General features: G+C 47.7%; 1 protein-coding gene across 1 annotated transcript; it reads left to right on the forward strand.

Moving 5' to 3' along the window:
* The first annotated feature begins 1399 nt into the window (after window positions 1-1399).
* On the forward strand, window positions 1400-23160 carry EXOSC10 (exosome component 10). The gene is made up of 25 exons (XM_030878579.3): window positions 1400-1558; window positions 3829-3965; window positions 4713-4836; window positions 5887-5991; window positions 6278-6443; window positions 6593-6707; window positions 7771-7846; window positions 8058-8168; window positions 8372-8515; window positions 9013-9203; window positions 10230-10386; window positions 10532-10680; window positions 10845-10895; window positions 11546-11657; window positions 13580-13630; window positions 13793-13871; window positions 13965-14074; window positions 16246-16341; window positions 16686-16760; window positions 17920-18007; window positions 19090-19163; window positions 19679-19850; window positions 20619-20680; window positions 21251-21327; window positions 21964-23160. The coding sequence occupies exons 1-25, from the start codon at window positions 1448-1450 to the stop codon at window positions 21992-21994; spliced, it is 2664 nt and encodes an 887-aa protein (XP_030734439.1). The 5' UTR covers window positions 1400-1447; the 3' UTR covers window positions 21995-23160.
* The last annotated feature ends 328 nt before the right edge of the window (window positions 23161-23488 follow it).

The following is a 23488-nucleotide window of genomic DNA, read 5'->3' on the forward strand; positions in this document are numbered from 1 at the left end:
GGGATTGAACCCATGCCCCCTGCAGTGGAGGTGCAGAGTCCTAATCGCTGGACTGCCAGGGAATCCCTCCAATGGGTTTTAAGTTATACCTAAGCAAAACCTCTGACTTTGTTGAAATGAGTTACCAGAAGAAGGTGAGATGCTAACGGAGGCCTTAAAAGACAGTCTAATTCCCCTATCGATCCAGGATAGTTTCATGTAAGATGTGTGAAGGGAGGGCCTTAAATCTCTTGGAGGCAGGTAAAGCAGTAAGAGTCAAGGCTGTGGTATCAAATTACCTAGTTTCAAATCTCAACGCCGTCTCATCCTATCTGTGTGACTTTGGATAAGTTACTTAATCTCTGTGTTTGTTTCCTCCATTGAAAATGTGGATCTACCCCAGAAGGTTGTTTTGAGGATGACCTAATCCATGTAAAGCACTCAGCACAGCCTAGGTTGAACTATATGAATTAAGTGCTCAAAATATTAGTTGTAAAAATGAACTACTCTAGCCTCGGCCTTTGTTCGGCCAGGGTACCTGTGTACCTGAGGAACACAAATGGGGGGCAGGGAGAATGAAAAACAAGCATTCTGTTAATAAGATATTCTGATTAACAGCTAACATGGGAATTCCCTGCAGTCAAGTGGTTAGGACTCCAGCGCTTTCACTGCTGGGGCCCGGGTTCAGTCCCTGTTTGGGGAACTAAGATCCTAACAGCCGTGAGGTGCAGCCAAAAAAAAAAGATAACAGCTAACATTTACTAAGCCAAACAAATTGTATTAAGGGTGTGCCACTCCTGATCTTAGGAAAGAGCACACACCCTACCGGGTTTCCCAAATCCACCCCTGAGCTGCCCAATACTGCCAACCTCCTAACAAGAGCTCTTCCAGGCATTCATGTAAGAAATGTTTGAGTTCACACTAAGTGCTTTAAGACGTGGATGGGGAGGAACCTTTGATTGGAGGCGTTCCAGAGAACTGGAGGTAACTACGGTAGGAACATATAGACGCCTTTTCTAATAGTTTACCTATAAAGGGCAAGAGGAATGTTACAGGGGCTGGAAGGAAGTGTGGGGTGGAGTGTTGTTTTCTAGCTTGTCTTTTATTTGGGAGAGATGCCAGAATACTTGTAGTTTGTTAGGGATGAACCAGCAGCGAGGGAAAAGATAGATGACGCCAGAGAGGGGATAACTGCAGGAGTCAAATCAAGTGAGTGAGGGGGCCACGGAACCAGAGCCTGGGAGGAGCAAGCTTTAAATATAAGAATAATTGGGTCCTCCAGGTCTTACCGTAAATCACTGGGTTGCTGTCATGAAATAATACGAAGTTAAAGAAAAACGTCAAATTCCCCGGGTGGGGTACTCAGCTGATACCGCCCCAACTCAAGAATAGCCTTCGCACATGCGCAGTGCGTGCACGTCGCGTTGGCTGAGGCACTCTCGCGAGAAAAGCCGTGCAAGCCGGAAAAATGGCGCTTCCCAGTCCCCGAGAGTCCAAGGCCCAGTCGGCGACAAGCGCTACCGAGTCTGACGGGGAGATGGTGCTGCCCGGCTTCCCCGATGCAGACAGCTTCGTGAAGGTGAGCTCGTGAGGCCTCGGGGGCACAGGGAGCCGCCCGCGGCTGACCGGAAGCAGGCGCAGACCCTCTAGGAGGCCGCCCACGCGGCCGCGCGCATGCTGCAGCGGAGCCTCGGGAGGGGGTCTAGGGGCCGCTCCCCGCGCCGGGCACAGTCTTCATCCTCCGGGGATGGGGCCTCGCACGCTGACACCCGGGGACGCCACACTCCCCCGGGTCCTTGATCTTCCGTTTGAGCCCATGTAGTCCCGAGTATGGAGAACCGTCTCCGCCTCGTGGGAAGGGCTTTCTGGTCACCCTGATGTCCCCAGCCTTCGCGACCCCGACCCCGCCCAGGTCTGAGCCACCCGACCAACTCTCCAGAGAGACTTGGCTGCTTTACGCCTCCCGCGGCCGGGATGGCGCTTCTTCCCTCTCTTGAGGGCCAATCCTACATAATCCCAACCCCTGGGTTTAATGTCACCTGTTACAGCTGCCACCGAGTGTCCCTCCTGGAGGTGCCATAGAACATTTATCAATGCCTCCTCGAAGGAACATAGAGTTCATTTACATTATTTGTCTATTGGTGCTTAAATATGAACAAACCAACCTGGGATTAAACACCTCATGCATAGCTCTTCCAAGACCATGAAACTAAAATAGTTTGTAAGTTAGCACTACAGATCCTCCAAAACGCCACTCACATTATATCTAATTCATCATTAGCAGATGTTGTTATTAATTCATTTATTTGGTTCTGAATAGTTCCTGGGCCACTAGCCATGGTCCTGATTGGGTGGCTCAGTGCTACCATGTACCCCACCATGATTCAAGTTCCCATCTTTCTCTCTCTTTTTTTTTTCTTGGAAAACATTTATTACACAACTCACAGTAATGTCACTTGGCCTTGATATGACCAACTGTCATTTACCTATGACAGCCACTTCAGGTTTTTTCTCATTATCACACAACAGTTAAAATAGAGACCTACTTGGCACTAACTGAGCCATAAACACTAGTCCAGCTGTGGACAGTAGCCATTCTAAATTGCTTATCCAAAAGATCTAGAATATTCTTATATTGTCTTTTTTTTCTTTTTTTTGCTGCACCATATGGCTCATGCCACACCACGTGGCTCGTGCCCCTTGCAGTGGAAGCATAGAGTCTTAACCACTGGACCGCCAGGGAAGTCCCTTATACTTTTTTTTTATTATTATTATTATTTATTTTTGGCTGCGTTGGGTCTTCATTGCTGCACGCGGGCTTCCTCTAGTTGCGGTGAGCGCAGGCTGCTCTTGGTTGCGGTGCGCGGGCTTCTCTTGTTGTGGAGCATGGGCTCTGGGCGCAGGGGCTTCAGTGGTTGTGGCACGCAGGCTCTAGAGCACAGGCTCAGTAGTTGTGGCGCATGGGCTTAGTTGCTCCGCGGCATGTGGGATCTTCCCGGACCAGGGCACGAACCCATGTCCCCTGCATTGGCAGGCGGACTCTCAACCGCTGCGCTACCAGGGAAGCCCTTTTTTTTTCTTCTTCTTCTTTTAATAATGAGAGATTACATCTATTTATTTATTTACTTTTTTGGCTGCCTTGGGTCTTCGTTGCTGCACACAGGCTTTCTCTAGTTGCAGTGAGCGGGGGCTACTCTTTATTGTGGTGCACGGGCTTCTCATTGCAGTGGCCTCTCTTGTTGCAGAGCATGGGCTCTAGGCACACAGGCTTCAGTAGTTGTGGCACGCAGGCTCAGTAGTTGTGGCTTGTGGGCTCTAGAGCGCAGGCTCAGTAGTTGTGGCACACAGGCTTAGTTGCTCCGCGGCATGTGGGATCTTCCCGGACCAGGGCTTGAACCCGTGTCCCCTGCATCGGGAACCCGTGTCCCCTACATCGGCAGGCAGATGCTTAACCACTGCGCCACCAGGGAAGTCCCCCTTATGCCTATTTTTCAAAGGCGGAAACTAAGGTTCAAATAAATAAAATAACTTGCCCAAGGTCACAGTCAATAGGTAGCAGAGCCAAGACTCAAACCCAGGCTGTTTTGAATATTAGTCATATTATATATGTATTTGTTCTTTCTCTCCCTACTCTCCCAAGAATGTAAGCTCCAAAACTTGGTTTCATGTTCACTGTTGTATCATAAGGGCTTGGTGTAAAATCGGCAGTAAGTGAATATTTGTTGGATGCATGAAGGTCTTCATCATCTAGCACAATTCATTATATATAGTAGATCCTGAAAAAAAATGAGTTGCTGAATGAATGGTGATCCGTGTCTAAAACATGCTTGTTTTTCTGGTTTTTGACAGTTTGCTCTTGGGGCAGTGGTGGCAGTCACCAAGGCATCTGGGGGCCTACCACAGTTTGGTGATGAGTATGATTTTTACCGAAGTTTTCCTGGCTTCCAGGCATTTTGTGAAACACAGGGAGACAGGTTGCTTCAGTGGTAAGTACTGTATATTGGTTTCTCATGTTGAAAAAAAAGACTATAAAGAAGTAGATGATTTTTCCTGAAATTTGTTTTTTTCTTACCATAATTTTCTGTGCTTTAGAGCTATAAAATGTAAAAATGAGACAGTGGGAAATGTTAATTAGGGAAATGTTACTTGGTAAATTTTGAGTTTTACTTTTAAAATATATATTGACTATTGCAGCTATAGACAATGAATCTTTTTTAATTAATATGGGACTTGAAAACCTAGATCCAAGATTCTCTCACACAACTTGGAAAGTCACAAGTATTAGCTTTCTTTTTCTTTTTAATCTAGTTTCTTTTTTAGTAATAACTTTCTAATAAGTGTATTAGGACAGGCATTACACAAACATTGATTTTGTTTAACTGTTGCATGACAGAATTAGAGAATCTGTTTTAGATTTCATGGTAAAACAATGAATGCAGAGTATATTATTTACTTAGTGTTATGTATTTTTTTTTTTAGAATTTAAAGGAAGCTTTGGGATAGTTTCTTCCACCCCCTCAAATAATAGATGAGAAAAATAAGTCTTAGTGAGATTCAGTGAATTGCCCAGTGCCATACAACTAGCAATGTTTTTTGCTAAAGGGTGCAGGTTTTATTAGCTTGATCAAAAAGTATTGGGAATAGTCTAAGCCAAGCCTTGGGAGCTTTCTCCTAGATTATAAACAAATGAATAAAAGTATACAAGCTGATTTTGGTTTTCCTGTCCTTTCTAGCATGAGTAGGGTAATGCAGTACCATGGATGTCGAAGCAACATTAAGGATCAGAATAAAGTGACTGAGCTGGAGGACAAGTTTGATTTGCTAGTTGATGCCAATGATGTTATTCTGGAAAGAGTGGTGAGTATTTCACATTACTCTTAAGGTTACTAACAGATGAAGAACTTTCGTATTATTAAATATGAAAAGAAACCCAAGCACCTTAGGAAATGAAAAGAAAGGAAGTTTAGCATTTCTGGCCTGTAATGACATTCCCTCCCTCTGCTAGTTGGCTTCTTCTTCCCAAAAATAACACAGTTGTCTTCAGATATATCACTTCAGAGTATCACTGCCCCGGGGAAAGGCTGTTTTTAAAGTGCTGTATTAGTAATCTACCTTCCAGATTTGCGAATCCCATTTTGTTGCAAGAGAAGAGGCCTCTGGATACAGATCCGAACCAAAATTTCGTCTATTTTTACTATTATCCACAGTCTGCTAAACACCTTGACTTGCATAATTGGAGGGAGATGTGAATCATTTGATCTAGCTGACTGTCTACTTACACCTAATACTACAGCATAACATTCTTTACAGAAATACACACAGATTGTCCAAAACACATCTAACTCTCAGCCATGTGACAGTCCTGCAGATATTTAAATCATGCTCTCCTGTCCCTTGAAGTCATCTCTTCCATGGTCTAAATGCCCACAGGTCTTTCAGTGGTTTCTCGTACTTTATGATTTCAAGTCCTGGCATTTATCAGCTGGGTGCACCTCTGTTAATGGTGCCCAAACTGAGATTCCACATCTTTATAAAGTAGACGAGGACGCGCTTCATTCTCACTCTAAATACCGCACCTCTGTGTTTAATACAGTCTAGGGTCTTTTTAATTATTTTAGTGGGCCACAGCATACTGTTGAATCACTTTTGAATTTTCAGCCCAATTCAGAACTGTAAAGAGACTTGATCAAGGGTAGGGAGTGCCTGATAACAGCCCTGTCATTGAGCAAATAATGCTTCATTTATTTGCGATTGATGACTCTCTAATCACCTCTGCTACAGTGATCCACCCTTATAAGTGTGTACTCTCGCACATAATTCTCTGAATGTATTTCGTAAAAATTTTAGGTAATTAGCTCTGTTAACCCTGAAAGGAAGATACTAAATTAATGTCTCTTTTACTCTTAGGGCATTTTACTGGATGAAGCATCAGGTGTGAATAAGAATCAACAACCTGTCCTCCCTGCAGGATTGCAGGTCCCTAAAACCATAGTGTCCAGCTGGAACCGGAAGGTGAGGGCTGCTTTTCAGGTGAACTAGAGCTTTCAGTGTCAGCTTTGCAGTAGGGCCCTTGCCCATTCTGATTTGCATTTCTGTTTTAACTTATTGGACACAGAACTGGCCACTGCCTAAGTTGTTCTCATAAATAGACACAACCTAATTACACCCTCTTGTCTAACCCCCCAGTCTCACACACACAGACATTCTTAAATGAGTGGTCTTTGGAAGGCATAAATTGGAATTTATTCTAATTCATCAAGTTGCTGTGTTATAAAGTATTTATATTTGTTGATCATAGGCAGGAGAATATAGCAAAAAAACAAAATGTGAAACATTCCGGCTGCTTCATGCAAAAAACATCGTCCGGCCTCAGCTTAAATTCCGAGAGAAGGTTGACAATTCCAACACGCCGTTCCTTCCTAAAATCTTCATCAAGCCCAATGCTCAGAAACCCCTCCCTCAGGGTAAGTAGTGCCAGCTCTGCCCAACAAAAACGAATCAAGGGGAAAAGGTATCCCTCCCACCTTCCTTTCTTCAAATTCAGAGGGAGCCAGTTAACCCTCCATAACTAGACAAGATGTGAATGTGTCTTTGTCACTGCTTGGGTCTCCAGCACTCTCTAAAGAAAGGCGGGAGCGCCCACAGGACCGACCAGAGGACTTGGATGTCCCCCCTGCCCTGGCAGATTTCATCCACCAGCAGAGAACCCAGCAGGTGGAGCAGGACATGTAAGTGTTTGCCTGTCTGAACGTCCTGCCGTGGCCCTCATCCTCGTGCCGCATTTTCACTCTGTGTCACTTCTGTAACGTGTGAATGAGAACAGAATCTGAGGAGTCCTTATCCTGACGTGCATCTTATCGATTAAACCTCCTGCTTGTGTTCGCAGAGGGCCTCGCACAAGCACCATCTCACGTAGCCCTCATGCAGTCCTGAGAGCTGCCAGTTGCTCTCGTCCCCATTGGACAGATGAGAAAACAAAATTAGGGATGCTAACTTCCCACAGAACTAGAACTTTAAGCCCAAGTTTTCTTAAAATTGTCCTTCCTGTGTACCACTCTGCCTTTCTTGTTAGGTGTGGATGCAAACAAGAAGGTAATGCTCACCAATAAATTCAGTACAGAAAAGACATTTCTCACTGGCAGGATAAGCATCTTGGAAAAACTTTGCTTAAAACAGACAAGAGGACTTTGATTTCAGTTCAAAGAAAAACGGTGATGAAAACTTCCTCAGTGTTGGTCTTTTTCTCACACGCAGCCAGAGTGTCTGAGCGTTTGTGCCTCAGCCCCAGCTCTGCACTGTGAGGCCACTAGCTGAGTGCTAGAGAAATAAAGGTAATGAAAGGCAGCCCTGCCCTCAAGGAACTGAGAGACTTAGGATTTTTATGCAAGTATCTGATAGAGGAACTGAAAAAAATACATCATTTGGTATATGACCAACTGAGGTATTGACCACTCTCTCTCACCTCACAGATTCGTTATTCCAAACCACAAGGAGTTACGTATCTCACCTTTCTGTATCATCCACAACAGCAGCCGTACAGTGTTCGGCAAATTAGTGCTCAAATCTGTATAAATGAATCGATTTTGAATTATCATACTTTAAGGGTGAACAAGTTTCACCCAATTTTTTTTTTTTGATGCACTTGAATCGTTGTTGAAACAATGATGCTTTTAAAAATATTTTCACAATGGTCTTTTCTTGTTTGTTTTTACGAATTGGATTAAAGCAGTTGTTCTTCCTTGAATCATGGAATTAATCAAAAAGATTTTTCTTTTTGTTTTATTGATTCAGGTTTGCACATCCTTATCAGTACGAACTAGATCACTTCACTCCACCAGACTCAGTCCTTCAAAAGCCAGAGCCTCAGGTAAGTGCCCAACCTTAGCTGATGGATGGTACCCAAGTAGCCCAGGAAGAATCAAATACATAGATTACTGGATGTAATTTTGGCTTTCCTTAAATATTTTTAAAGTAGAAGGTTATGACTTTGGATTATTTCTTGAACTCTTAATTTTGGTACTTACATGAAAGATGATTCTTAACAGTCTGCTCTTTCTGCCCGTACTTCTGTGATGCAGTTATACAGACCTGTAGGAGAGACACCCTGCCACTTCGTGTCCTCGCTGGATGAACTAGTGGAACTCAATGAAAAGCTCCTGAAGTGTCAAGAATTTGCTGTAGACTTGGAGGTAACTTGTTAATGACCTGGAATGAAAATTTTCATTTCCTGTGCGTTGACCTACTCAAGAAATACAGAATTAGTACTAATTTAAATCTACTTTTTGGTAGAAATTAATTATATTACTCTGCTTTATAACTGACTTCAAAATCGGTAAAGGTAAGCCTGGTAAAATCTTTTTCTCCTGTTCTCCCTTCTTTCTGTGTGTTTTAGCACCACTCTTACCGGAGCTTCCTAGGGCTCACCTGCCTGATGCAGATTTCCACCCGGACAGAAGACTTCATCGTTGACACCCTGGAGCTTCGCAGTGACATGTACATTCTCAATGAGAGCCTCACAGACCCAGCTATTGTTAAGGTCAGTCCCACTCTTGCACGTGAGTGCAAGATTTAGGTGCTTTTCAGTTTACTGTTTTCATCATTTCAACGTAGACCCAATAAAGTTGAGAGAAATAACAGTAACTTCACACTAGGGCACCACATGCTAAACTGCTTTTGTTTCTAAACCCCTGTTAGAAGAGCTAAGGCTTAGCTCGTTACCACCCAGAAAAATGTTAAATCACTTTGATGAGTACTGCAGTGAGCCCATGCTCTCAAGATTGTTTGGACTTAATGACTACCCTTGAAGTTAGCAGAGCAGGTTTCTTAGAATCATCAGCTGTTAGCAGTTACAAGTATGCAATTAGGAGTGTAGAAGGCTGTGGCCCAAATTAAAAGAGGCATTTAAAACTGAACCCATCTTAATCTTTATCCTGTCTTCTAATTCCAGTGTTCTAATAACCTAGGGGCAGAGTTCATTTCAGAGTATAAGTGGCCTTGTGCCACTGTACTGCCTGACTGTGGTTTTGTTTTCAGGTCTTCCACGGTGCCGATTCAGACATAGAATGGCTACAGAAGGACTTTGGGTTGTACGTGGTGAACATGTTTGATACCCATCAGGCAGCACGCCTTCTTAACCTGGGCAGGCACTCCCTCGACCATCTGCTGAAGCTCTACTGCAACGTGGAATCAAACAAGCAGTATCAGCTGGCCGATTGGAGAATACGGTTAGTTTGTTCTTGACCAGGAAATGGGGATGGCAGAAGAAGGCCTCGGCGTTCATTAACTCCCACTCCTGGAGACCTTTGTGCAGGCTGTAACACCATTTGAATCTTCAGTTGAATGTCGTTGGGCTTTTCTCCAGTTGTTTTCGTTGCATAAGGACAACTGGAAGTTTTAGAATAACAATGAAGTTTATGTTGGGCTGATTATGTTACATAGAGGGGAATGTTAGTAAATTTCAGTTTAGTTCTGTAATGTGAGGAATTTAAAAATTTTTAAATGGATTGGTTAAAAAAATGCTTCCTATTTGAAAAAGTTGGGAATTACTATCTTAGATAAACAGTGTGTTATGCTTCATGGAAATAGTAGTTGAAAGAGCCGCACCATGTCAGCATTTGTCAACGCCAGTCTCTTGTTTGTAACTCACATCTCCCGGATAGGGTTGCTTGTGTATGTGTGAGATGGTCTCCCATAGGTGTGAGAGGATTCTAAGGTGCAGCGCTGACTTAGCCTTATAGTCAGTGTTTACTGTAGTCAAAGGCTGTAACAGAGTCTTGGCCATACTTTGTGGGATTCTTGCTCACCTTGGTCATTTTCAGATGGCCGGCTTCCTCTCTGAGGTTGCAGCTGTTGTATGGAGAAGCACCAAGCTTTTCTCCACTTCTCATGCCAGAATTTCTAAAGAGAATCTAGTGAAGTCCAAATGTAAGATGAAAATGATAAAATCTAAAAACCATTACCTGTTATTTAACCCATGCCACGTGCCATACACTGGGCTAAGATTCAAACTCAGGACAGCAGGGCCCTTATTTTTAACCACATCCTTGCCCTGCTGCCCTTTCTACCCAGCTGTGAAAAGAGTGGCTTGTCATATGAAGATGCAGGAGATGCTGGTAGAACTGTAGTATTGGCCGGGAGAGAATCTTTGATATCAGAAGGAACCAAAAATGTCTTAGCTCCAGCAGCGTAGACAAGTTGAATTGCCGCCCAGGGGGAAGGGTGTGAAACAATGTTCTCTGTTGCAACTCTAGACCTCTGCCTGAGGAAATGCTCAACTATGCCCGAGACGACACTCATTACCTGCTTTACATCTATGATAAGATGAGGCTGGAGCTGTGGGAGCGTGGCAACGAGCAGCCCACGCAGCTGCAGGTGGAGTGGCAGCGGAGCCGTGACATCTGCCTCAAGGTAAAGCCCGACACCCGGGTTCCGCTCAGGTCCCACTTGTTCTTTGCTTTGCTCTTTGCATTCATGAAAAGAGCCCAGTGTCTTGAAGAGCCCAGGGCACAGTATTGATTCCCACTGATCTTGAATATTCGATAATATTTTGCAGAAATTCATCAAACCTATCTTCACGGATGAATCTTACCTGGAACTGTATAGAAAGCAAAAGAAACATCTCAACACACAGCAACTAACGGCCTTTCAGCTGCTGTTTGCCTGGAGGGATAAAACTGCTCGCAGGGAAGATGAAAGTTATGGGTAAGAGACTAGAGATTCTTTTAATCTTGCCAGGTCTGGTAACAAGGAAATAATGGACTTTTTTCCCTTTTTGCCATGAAAGTTGGTTGTTTTCCCAGGGTTATAGCATATAGTGGAACTTGTTGGCTGAATTTAATGTGATCCTGTTGTGTGTTTTATTCCAGATATGTCCTTCCAAACCATATGATGCTAAAGATAGCTGAGGAACTGCCCAAGTGAGTGAGACCTGATTAATATGCTCGCGGACTTTCTCAGTAGAGAAGAGTTGTCCTTCACAGTCCAGCTTCCCTGATTGTTATTGCCTCAAGGCTGTTTACTCAGAGAAGATTAGTGCTCAAGGAAGTTAGCACCAAGGAATGCAGTCTCTGCCCTTGGGCTGCCATTTAGGCAGTAAAACTTCTGAACTGGAACTGTTTCATTGGATATGCCTTATACTGAGTCCCATGTAAGTCTCTGAGCCTATAGCGTCCACTTACAAGGAAGGAAAATGTCTGTACCTTCTTCCAAATTAAGCTATCTTATGATTTTAGACGTTTTATGATGTTAATTGAAGTATAAGCAGAGAATCAAAGTTCATAATCTTCTATCACCTCCTTGCAGTATCGCAGTACAGCAGAGCTGTGGCCCTTCTTTCCAGCTCTCCCGGTTAGCAGGAGGCAGCTGTAAGAGGCTTTCTGCTCAAGGCTCAGTGCAGCAGGGAGCACGTCTAGGAGCAGCTGGCTGGGCTGCCCGGACATGACGGTGTTTCCTTGGTGTCCACCTGAGCTTTCCGTGCTCTGGCTTTATCTGGTTATTGTCCTTTCCTGGAGCCTTTGAGGGCTGTGTTCCTAGGCGATGAGTTGAGTGTGTTCTCGCTTGCCTTCAGGGAACCTCAGGGCATCATAGCCTGCTGTAACCCTGTGCCACCTCTTGTACGGCAGCAGATCAATGAAATGCATCTTTTAATTCAGCAGGCGCGAGAGATGCCCCTGCTCAAGGTAAGAAAGCTTTTCTGCTAAACGTTCCCAACTCAGCAGGTTCTCAACCCTGTCTGCCAGTGTCTTACTCCTTATGGTGTCCTATGGACGTGAGCTGGTCTCCATTCTAAAAAAATCCTGAAGACATAATAGGATTTAGGAAATCCAGTGGGTGTATCTTTATGATAATCAAAAGCTAAAACTCATCCTTTTTTTCATGACCTTATCTTTGATCATCCAACGAGTCAGTGATGTCTAATGATGTCTAATGGGCTGGTTAGCTGTTGTTCAGAGGCAGTTAACCCGGAGGGATAAAATGGAGTGGGGATCTCAGCACAGGGAGCTCGTTTTGGAAAACGGGCAGTGGTCCAGAGTGAAGTGATAGTGCCCTGATGAGTGTGTTGGTCACAGAAATGGAAAGCAAAGGACGGGTACAAGAAGTATCTTCAGAAGAAAAGATCGATGGGACTTAATAACAGATGGAGAGAACAGCTGCCAGCTCTTTTTTTCATTTTTTTGGCTGTACCGTGTGGCTTGTGGGATCTTAGCTCCCAGACTGGGGATCAAACCTGGGCCCTCAGCAGTAAGAGCGCCGAGTCCTAACCACGGGACCGCCAGGGAATTCCCTGCCATTTCTTTTTTTTTTTTTTTTTTTTTTGCGGTACACGGGCCTCTCACTGTTGTGGCCTGTCCTGTTGCGGAGCACAGGCTATGGACACACAGGCTCAGCGGCCATGGCTCACGGGCCTAGCCACTCCGCGGCATGTGGGATCTTCCCAGACCGGGGCACGAACCCGTGTCCCCTGCATTGGCAGGCGGACTCTCAACCAACCACTGTGCCACCAGGGAAGCCCTTCCCTGCCATTTCTTTTGGAGCACGATGCTAAGTGCTTTAGAGGTATTCCCCGACTGGCAAGTGGATTTGAAAATAACGGAGGTGGAGTCAAGGACAGTTCACTCCACATATAAAGCCAAGGTGATGGGAAACATGAGAACCTTGGATAGAAGAGGGGAATTCAGAAAGAGCTAACTGTGAAGGAGATGCTAAAGTTTAGGAAAATTTAGATGAAAGCAGGGTCCCCGGCCCATAATCCAGATCCATACATCTACGTCTATGTGCGACGCATGGGCACGCACACACCAGCATGCCTCTGCTTTTGTGTAGATAATGCAAGATGTCAGGTAAATTTGCATGTTTTTTTGGTTTGTTTTTGTTTGTTTTTGTTTTTTTGTTTTTGCGGTACACGTGCCTCTCACTGCTGTGGCCTCTCCCGTTGCGGAGCACAGGCTCTGGACGCGCAGGCTCAGCGGGCATGGCTCACGGGCCCAGCCACTCCGCAGCATGTGGGATCTTCCCGGACCGGGGCACGAACCCTCGTCCCCTGCATCAGCAGGCAGACTCTTAACCACTGCGCCACCGAGGAAGCCCTGCATGTTTTGATTTGTGTTTTATTGGGACAGTTTTTCATGTTTTGTCTAAGTAGTGTCAGCATGTGGTAAATCATGTTTACAATCTTTTGAAAGATTATTGATTCCAGAAGACTTAAAATCAGCCCCTTTGAAAAGGTGAAAAAGAAGAGAATCTGAGGATAAACATATTTACTGTCTTCATGTTAAAATTTCTTTCTTGGCTCTATACTTTTTCCAAGTAAAGAGAGAAACGCTGGTGACAAGAGAAGAATCTTTATCAAGCTCTTTGGAGTCCTTCCACATTGTGCCTTGTTATGATAAAAGGTTTTATTCTTTCATCCAACAAATAATTATTGAGCACTAAGTAATTATAGTGCCAGGCACTGGAAGGGATGAAGGGATGAGAGAAGATCTCTGGGCTCTTGAGAAAAACACCGTCTAGTGAACGGACCCTCCTGCGCTGAGGGGCAAGAAATGTGTGTCTCGTCAATTCAGGGAGCTTCTCTCAAGTTCTCTTTGTTTTTACTTTTCAGTCTGAAGTTGCAGCTGCAGTGAGGAAGGACGGGCCACCACCCAACCCTGAGGTACCGGGATGTGTTTATTATTGCTTCTTTGGGGGAGACATCAGTCAAAGCCAGCGCGGACCCAACCTCCCTGACAGACACCAGGGCCTGACACCTCGGGCAGAAGGCTGCCCCCTGCTTGCAGGTTGTTCGTGTCAGCCTGGTGCTTTCTTTTTGTTGCAGAGATTGGAGAATGCTCTCTTCGGCCCCCACGACTGCTCCCACGCCCCGTCAGACGGCTGTCCTCTCATTGCAACCAATGGTAATGAAAAGCCCTCTGGAATATCCTGGACAGCTGGGGCTGCCTGGTGTGCCATCCCACAGGCTTCGACCGTGCTGACTTCCCTCCCTGTAGGGCCTGTGCCGGTGCAGAAGCAGGAGGGCCTCCCCACTGCCCGAGAAGAAGAGGAGGCCCTGCCGGGCTCCGGATGCCTTATCGCTACCGCTGTCATCACGTTATTTAACGTGAGTAACATCTTCGGGGAGGGGAGACAGACCAGGGGGACGTACTGGGTTTATCACACAGGCCGTCTGCCTGGAGTGTCGTGGCCACCTCTGAGCCGAACACCAGAAGTAGAAGCCAGCAGTGGTGGGAGTGGGCATGGAGGCCATCAGCCAGGTGGTGTTTGCTGCCCTGACGAGGAGGTCTGTGGGAGGTGGCAGAGGATTCTCTGTGCACTCTGCGTGAGGAGATCCTCAAGGGAGGGTTGACATCTTGATACTCACCGATGGCCCCCCAGGGAAGTGGGTGTGGGCTCCAGGGGCGCATAAGCAGGGACTTTTCCCGAACATCCACGGTCAAGGGACAGTTCACCCTGATTCCCAGAAGGGGTGGAGTGATGTCTCCGATGAAGAGTGTGTGCTGTGTATACCTTCCTGACAGCTGCCAGCACCACCTATATGTGCTCTGGATGAAAAAGAGAAGATTTAGAGAGCATTTCTCCAGTCTGGCTCGTTAGAGGAAGTGAGCTGCAGGAAATCAGGCACTAGGAAGTGGGTAGGAGCTTGTTCCCCATCCCAGAGAGAGGCTGAGTCCTGGTAGGTAGTGACTCCATCCAGTGTGGAGTCCCATTGTGGCCCGCCTGAGCCCAGCCGTGTTCCTGGAATCGGGCTGGGATGCGACAGAGCTTATCCCGGTCTATCCCACCCAGCACACTTCTCCTTTCCGCCAGTGACTTGAGCTGCAGGTTCTTTGCACAAGGAAGACCAAGGTGCATTTGTTGGTCAGGATGGACAGATACTGAAATGACCAGGGACAAAAGGAAAACGCACAGATAAAATTCTGAATACAGCAAGCAATAGATGTGGTAGAAAGGAAAAACCATAATTTCTAGAAAGAAGGAACTGAGAAAGAGAAGCAAGAATACTGTCTATATGGAAAAAGACAAGTGTCAAGCTTAGCAGATGTTCAGATGGTTAAGAAGCTGGTGATCCAGTAGGTTACGGGATCACCGTTCACAGCTATTCCACCACACTCGGATGCTGGGCCAAAGCCAGGGAGGTGAAGTACCACCTGCAAGATGTACCACCCGGGAGTAAACTTTCCTTTTCACTTAATTACATACATTTAGTCTTGCTTCATGTGAAAAGAAGTCTAGGAGCTTTAGTTGACCGCAGAATTCATTGAGCCACAAAGTGATTAGGCAGCTAAAGATGTGAGCGTGAACTTGCGGCTGTGTGGACGTGTAAGTGCTGTGCCTGGTCTAAAGGATGCTGGATCCCCTCGTGCCCTGTGTGGCAGGGAGCCTAACTACAGAAAAAGCCAAAGGATAGCACATGCTGATGAACCCAGGTGGAAGCAACATTCTGTTGCATAATTTCATTGGTTACCTATAAAGGTGTATGATTTTAAATTTCAGGTAATTTCAGGTTACAACCCCACATTTTAGAGCCAGCCAGACCTGGGTTTAAATCCTTGTTCTGCACCTATTAGCTGCAAGGCTCTGGAAGACTTTCTTAACTTCTCCCAGCCTCACTTTCCTCATCTGTAAGATGGTGAGAATAATGCCACATAGCTCATAGGTTGTAAGCACATGGTGAGAATTCATTGATTCAATAGATATGTATTAAACACCCTCCTATGTGCTATTACAGGTTATTACAGTGCCTTATGCATAGGGGAGACTTTAAAAAAAATAGTCGTTAATATTGTCAATCAACTATACTTAAATTTTAAAAATTTAAATTAAAATTGTTTTGGGGGTTTTTCTTTGGGTTGGGGGGTTGTTTCTGTTTTTTGTCTGTTTTTATTTTTTTTGCTTTGTTTTGTTTTTGTTTTTGTTTTTGTTTTTTTTGCAGCTTACTCTTAGTTTCCCAACCAGGAATTGAACCTGGGCCACTGCAGTGAAAGCACCAAGTCCTAACCACTGGACTGCCAGGGAAGTCCCAAAAAAGTTCTAAATAAAAAAATAAATTTAAGTTATTCCCTGGTGGTCCAGTAGTTAGGGCTCCGTGCTTCCACTGCAGGGGCCACGGGTTTGATCCTTCATTGGGGAACTAAAATCCCCGTATGCGGCATGGCGTGAATGAATGAATGAATGTCAACTGTTAGTATCATTACTGTTACTGTTATTCCTCTTGCTTGTATCTTAATGTCACAGAATGATTACATGAGTGATCATTTTCTGTCCCTGCAGGAACCTAGTGCTGAAGAAAATGGAAAGGGTCCATTAACAGTTGCACAGAAAAAAGCCCAGAACATAATGGAGTCCTTTGAAAATCCATTTCGGATGGTAAGTAATGGTTGTGTATGTTAAGGGCTGACAGAAGAGGCAGAGCTTTCTGTAGCTGTAGGTACCTTTTGCCTGGAAAAGAAGCTGAGAGTGTTCAGAGACTGGAAGCCTCAAAACTGTGAAGTCGTCCCCGGCGGTGGGTTGAGACCTGGGGTCAGGTCTTTTGAGACAAAGCCAAAAAGAAGACCCCACTTGAGGGCCAGGCAGCCGCGGCCAGGCTGATGCTTTGCACTGAGGCCTCCTAAGATGGAACCAGCAAGAAAACTCCCATCTCAGCGCCACTGACCTCTGGGTCCGGATTCCGTTTCTCAGCGGTTAACGTGACTGCGTCTCCATCTCTCCAGTTTCTGCCTTCACTAGAATCCCGGGCTCACGTCTCTCAGACAGCAAAGTTCGATCCGTCTTCGAAAATCTATGAAGTAAGTGGATTTGTCACCCTTTCTAAGAGTGACTTTCTAAGAAAAGGGGACTTCTTAATTTCTTAAACCAGGTTTCTGTTTTAAACAAGCCCATCTGTGAACCTCCCTGAAAGTGAATGCAAGAAGCACTTCATATATAAGCATTGTTTCCAGAGAGAGCAGCCAGACTTTAATCAGATTTTCGAAAGCATTGGGGGACTTTTTAAGAAACAGATCTTTGGTTTTTGTTTTTTTAAATTGAAGTTTAATTTACTTGGTGTAAAGTACAGAGATATGAAATGTACAGCTGGGTGCGTTTTGATATATGAATATTATGAGGTCCGTAAAGGTGGCGGCTTGCATTTTAAAGCACTCTGTCGTGTATCGTGTGGTTTGTCTTCAGCAGCATCATGAGTAGGAATGAGAGCACATCTTCCCTGGGTCCCCGTGAGATGTTCCCGGGAGCCCGCATGTGAATTGTCTGTTAAAAGCCCTCTTCCTCCCTGCAGAAAGTAGCGCTCTGGTCAGATAGGTGGCCTGCCTCCCTCTGCTCCCAGCACCACTCTTCCTTTAGGCAAGAGAATCAGGCCGACACCCTGATGGGCCTCCACCCTGTCACTGCTGGTTAGCCTGCTGCTGTTGGACGGGGAGTCAGGCAGGGTTTCCCCCACTGGCTGTGGCACACTCAGCAGCCATCCGTCCCTCACCGTGCTTGCTGGTTCCTGCCACCTAGATGCGTTCTAAGGCCGCAGGTACAGGTGGTGCCGTAAAGAAGCGCGTCAGACTTGCGGGAGTCCCGCCTTGAATCCATCTCCGCCATTTATCAACCACGCCCCTTGGACGAGTTATCGTAGCTTCTCCGAGACTGCTTCCTGTCCGTAAAGCAGGGGTGATGTTAATGCCACTGTCCCAGGATCACAGAAGGGACTGAATGAGAGGGTGCATATGTGAGCATCCAGCCCCGTGCCTGGGGTACAGCTGTACTGTGTCCTTCTTAATAAGTAGCTTATAAATAAAGCCAGCCTGAGGTTTTATTTTGTGTGTCATTAGATATGGAACTTATAACCTAGAATGTATATACCTGCTAGGTTAGCATGCTCTGCATCACCTCATTAAAAAAATAAAGCATTCCTAGGTGGCTGAGTTCTGGAGTTTTTTGTTTTGTTTGTTTTCATTATAGATCAGCAACCGTTGGAAGCTGGCAAGCCAGGTACAGGTACAAAAAGAATGTAAAGAAACCGCCAAGAAGAAGGCAGCTGAGCACACAGGTAGCGCAGCGTCTGCTTCCTCAGAGACTCAGCGCATTCGTTAGAGAACAGCCCTTGCACGTCGTTCTGTCGATTTAATCGTTCAGCGACGTGCCAGATACAGCAAAGCAGCCTCCACCCTGCTGAGGGATGGCGGACGGTCAGCCGGTAGATGTGTGAGCTGTCAGGGCAGCGGGTACTTGCTCAGAGAGCGAGGTAGGAAGTGCTGGGGGATGGGCCTGAGGGGGCGCCGGGCTACTTCCCTACGGCAGTCAGTGAACGTGGCAGTCAGTGAACGTGGCATTGAGCAGAGACCTGCAGCGATCGGGGGGAGGGTACCGGACCGGAGGCCCAGCGAGGCCAAGGCCACAGCTCGCCGTGCTGCTCAGCGTGGGCAGGAGGCCCCGGGGATGAGGAAGGCGGGAAGGAGGGGAGGGCAGAGAGCAGGAATCCGTTGTCAGGACTTTAATTCCAAGTGAGTTGGGAGCCTTGCAGGGTTCTGAGCAGAAGAGGGACATGCGCTGAATTAGGCTGTGGAGGCCTCCCCCTGGAAGCCGCGCAGAGGGCAGGGCAGGGAGTCCGGTCAGGAGGCAGGGCCGGAATGCAGGTGCAAGGGGACGCTGGCGTGGACGAGCTGGGGACAGAGCAGGTGGTGAGAAGTCAGAGCCTGGGTGTGGCCCGTAGTGAAGCCGACAGCGTGGGGTGAGGACTCAAGGGTGGTCCGTGGACTCGAGAGGTTTCGTCCTGAGTGCCTGAGGAGGTGGGGCTGCCGTCGACAGTGAGGCTGAAGAGGGAGCCGGTTTGAGGCGGACGAGGTTTTGGTTCTGGTCCTTCACGTGTTACAGTTGAGATCCCGACGCAGCACCCTCAGAGGTGTCCCGTAGGCCAGTGCATGAGGGGCAGGTGTGGGTGTGGACTGAGACGGCGGGTGATGAGAAGAGCATCTGGGCCCGAGCCCCACGGCAGCCACCCTGTGGGGATTTGGGGAGGTGGGGTGGGACCAGCAAAGGGGGCTGAGGGGCAGGGAGGGCGCGCGCAGCTGGGGCGACCGCTGTGGGCAGAGGAGGGCGGAGGCTGCACAGAGACGGTTTTCTCTCTTGCAGCTGCCCGGGACCAGGCCAAGGAGGAGTGCGGAGCAGCAGCGGAGCAGGCCGTGTCCGTCCGCCAGCAGGCCGCCGTACGTGCTGGCTTTTCTGCGTTTTCTGGTTGTGGTCAGGATTGTTCTCAAGCATCAGGAGGGCTTGCCCTCAGCTTTGGATTGAATGCTTCCTCCCAGTTCATGCTGGCTTGTCAAGTGGTGCTGCCTCGTGCCCCTTGAGAAGGTTGACGCTGTCATCCCTCTTCGACGTTCCTCCCTCCGCATTTGGGATAAACGTGCCCCTCGCCTGTAGAAGTAGACAGGGCTTCAAGCCCGCGCTGTGTCCCACTCCTCCTGGGAGCTGTGTCACTCCCCGGCACCCAAACATTCTGGAATGCTCAGCCCCGGCCTTTCGAAGTGGCCCGATGTCATTCTCCCTCTGGGAGCTCGTCTCGGTCCACCTGGCGGCAGCCCCGCCCAGACTGCCCGCCGGCGCTCCTCTCCCCGTCACCGAATCAGTCGTTACAGCCCAGGAGGCGGCGGGTCCCTCGCGCTGTGCTCTCTGCAGGGCACGCGGGGCGTGCTGCTCTCTTACGGGTCTGTTCAATCCACAGCTAGAGAACGCTGCCAAGAAGAGGGAACGAACAACAAGTGACCCGGGGACGACAGAACAGAAACAAGACAAGAAACGACTCAAAATTTCCAAGAAGCTAAAAGACCCAGATCCACCAGAAAAAGATTTTACCCCATATGACTACAGCAAGTCGGATTTCAAGGCTTTTGCTGGTGAGGCCAGAACTGGTGCCCTGCAAGGACTACCTGCCGTGTCACATGGGGTAAAGAAACAGCGGGCCTTCGGCGGAGCTTCAGCTCTGCCTGACACCTGGCACGAAGCAGGAGTTGTGAGGGGCAAGACAAGGACACAGTGGTGACCGGACAGAAACCCACCTCCCTCAGCCCCTGGGACTGACTTGTAGGAGCCGCTCTGGTGGTTCAGCACAATGGTGTCTGTTCTAATAGTGGCTTCATCCTTCTTCACAAGAGCTTGTGTTTTCACACACACACACACACACACACGATTTGGTTTGTTGAGAAAACCTGATGTCCAGGAGATGAAGCTCTGTGCTTCCTGAGCCGGTGAGAGCCTGTCTACCTTGAAGGGGCTGAGGCTGGCATTCCTGACTGCAGAGCAGCCTCCTTGGCAACACAGCAGTCTTTTCTGCAGGAATGTCACCTCTGGTCCCAGTTTACTGACAGTGGCTTCATCCTGCACAGAAACCAGATAGATTTCCTTGATGTAAAGTGGCCAGTGCTTTAGCCACCTGCCCCTGACCTAAGAATAGACCTGTGAGAAATGAGCCTTGTCTCCAGGCTGCCCTTAGCTACTGGGAACATGATCTGTGAAGTTACATCAGCCAGAAGTTTCTCTCGGTAAAGGGGTAGTGGACTGACAGCCCACACTGCCTGAATGTTGTGCCCCCGGCCTGGTAGTAAGTCTGTTGTGTGTATTCACTCACTCACACGATCACCGGCGTCTCTTCTCTTACCTTTCAGGAGACAGCAAATCCACACTTTCTTCCCAGTTTGACCCAAATAAGCAGCCACCGTCTGGCAAGGTAAGTAATAGACTGAGAACCCCAGCATGCTCCAGGTGCGTGTTTGTTGACCTCTTCCACTGCTTGGAAGACAGGTCCATCTAGGAATCCTTTTTGCATATCTTTTCCCTCACCTCATTTCTTCCCAAGTACAGACAATACCCGTCAACTATTCTAGCAAGAAAAAAATGTTTTAAAGAGTCTATAGAAGTGGGTGTGTGGTTTTGAAGGGTGTTACTCTGTTTGCTGCCATGGGAATTACAGCCACAGGCCGAAACCCTCCCTGTGGCTGCTGGCACAGGCCTGCCTTTGCCCCCCCACCCCACCGTGGGCGTTGCTTCCAGTCAGAGCAGAGGGTGGCTGGACGTCTGGCATGGGGGGCGGGGCGAGGCCCACGTGGAGCCCTCCCGTTTCTTCAGTAGCTCATCTGTATGGCCTCGCCTTCAGAAACACCCAGAAATGTCCAGTTGCAAGAAAACCAAAGTCACACCAGTGGCGCTGGAGTCCTTGATGGGCCATCTGAGCTCAGGGGTGTTTTCCTGTGCGCCTTGCAGTCATGGTTGTCACTCAGCTTCAATGGCTTCTTTTCAGAAATGCACTGCAGCCAAAAAAATTAAACCGCCGATGGGAAACAAAAGCATGTCTTTTCCAACTGGAAAGTCAGACAGGTACGTGCCAGATGGCCGGCGTGGCCCGGGAAACCCGGTGAGCGGCTCGGAGGCCTTAGGTGGAAAGACCTTCAGACGGCCTCTCCCAACCCGATCCCGCCCTTTGTCATTTGGAAAACGAGCTGGGACAGGAGAGGTGATCGCTGGATGCCAGTCACAGCCACGGCCTCCCCGGGCTCCAGTCACCCTCAGTGCTCTCCCGGTACCATACGGTTTCCCAGGGGCACCTCGGAGCAAATAGGTCTGAAGTTTGCCTAGATCAGCTTGTTTCTGAGGAATGAGAAAAACAGTCCGTAAGCAAATGTGGGTTGTCATTGTTCAGGAATATTTTAGTTAGAGGTGTGAAACCCTGATCCTTGAGGCAGACCCTGAGGTCACAGGACTCGCCCCCAGGCTGTGGCCGTAACGGAGGGACCTGCCTGTAGATCTCGGTCAGCTCGGCCGTTCCGGCCCCGCTCTTGTCTGCTGGAGTTTTGGGGCACACTGCTGCCCTGCTCAGTCCTCGCAACCCCCAGACAGTCCATTTTCCCTCCGTTCTGCATGATTAAGGTTCACAACGTTTTATAAACTGGCTGAGAGCCGACGTTCAGCCACACTGGAAGAAGTAACTCTCTTGTTTTCGTGCTGTCTCTACAGAGGTTTCAGGCACAATTGGCCAAAGAGATAGTGTTGGAAGAGACCCTTGGGACCCTCCCATGGACTGGAAGCACCAAATGGTGGTGCTGGTTTTGTACAGACTCATTTTTAAACCATTAAAAATAATTCTTACTGGAAGAAAGCTGGTTCCTGACTTTTCTTTTGCGGCCACCACGGCTCTGGCAGGAGAGAGCAGATCTCATCTTGTCCAGATCGCCATCGTCAGTGGCCTCGGGTAAGTGTGCCCTTGGGGTGTGGTTTCTGGAGAAATCCAGAACTACCTCCAGGGGGGAATGCAGGAGGCTGTCCTGTGACTCAGGAAAGGGAGGCCTGGAGCACAGCGCTCACCCGACTGTCCATCCCGAGAGTTCTCACTTGTTCACACACCTTCGGATCACATGAATGAAGCCAAATGGTGGAAAGGACATTCGGGAGGGACCGGTGGGTGCCTAGAACCAGCGGGGCTTCACGAGGGCCTGGTCTCTTCTCTGCTTCTTTCTCTCTCTCTTTTGTTTTTACACTTTTTTTCCCAATTATAAAAGTAATAACAGGGCTTCCCTGGTGGCGCAGTGGTTGAGAGTCCGCCTGCCGATGCAGGGGACACGGGTTCGTGCCCCGGTCCGGGAAGATCCCACGTGCTGCGGAGCGGCTGGGCCCGTGAGCCATGGCTGCTGAGCCTGCATGTCCGGAGCCTGTGCTCCGCAACGGGAGAGGCCACAACAGTGAGAGGCCCGCGTACCGCAAAAAAATAATAATAATTAAAAGTAATAACATGTTTATTGTAGGAAATGAGGAAGACATAGATAAATGCCAAGAGAAAAATTAAATCATCTTTAATTCTACCACACAGAGATAACCTTTAACATTTTGATAGAAAGGCTTTTTACCATGTATATCTTTTCTTCTTTAATAAATGCATTTGCTTTTGGCTGTGTTGGGTCTTCATTGCTGTGCGCGGGCTTTCTCTAGCTGCAGCAAGCGGGAGCTACTCTTCTTTGTGGTTCACGGGCTTCTCATTGCGGTGGCTTCTCTTGTTGCAGATCATGGGCTCTAGGCACGCAGACTTCAGTAGTTGTGGCGTGCAGGCTCAGTAGTTGTGGTGCGTGGGCTCAGTAGTTGTGGCGTGTGGGCTCTAGAGCACAGGCTCAGTAGTTGTGGTGCACGGGCTTAGCTGCTCCGCGGCATGTGGGATCTTCCCGGACCAGGGCTGGAACCTGTGTCCCCTGCATTGGCAGGCGGATTCTTAACCACTGTGCTACCAGGGAAGTCCACCATGTATATCTGTAACTTACAAACGGCTTTATATTTCTATAGTCTTTCACCTTTTTTTAAAATATTTATTTATTTATTATTTATTTATTATTTATTTATTTGGTTGTGCCGGGTCTTAGTTGCAGCAGGAGGGCTCCTTAGCTGTGGCATGCATGCGGGATCTAGTTCCCTGACCAGGGATCAAACCCGGGCCTCCTGCATTGGGAGCACAGAGTCTTCTCCACTGCGCCACCAGGGAAGCCCCTATAGTTTT

This window comes from Globicephala melas, chromosome 1 (assembly GCF_963455315.2).
Source record: "Globicephala melas chromosome 1, mGloMel1.2, whole genome shotgun sequence".
Lineage (NCBI taxonomy): Eukaryota > Metazoa > Chordata > Mammalia > Artiodactyla > Delphinidae > Globicephala > Globicephala melas.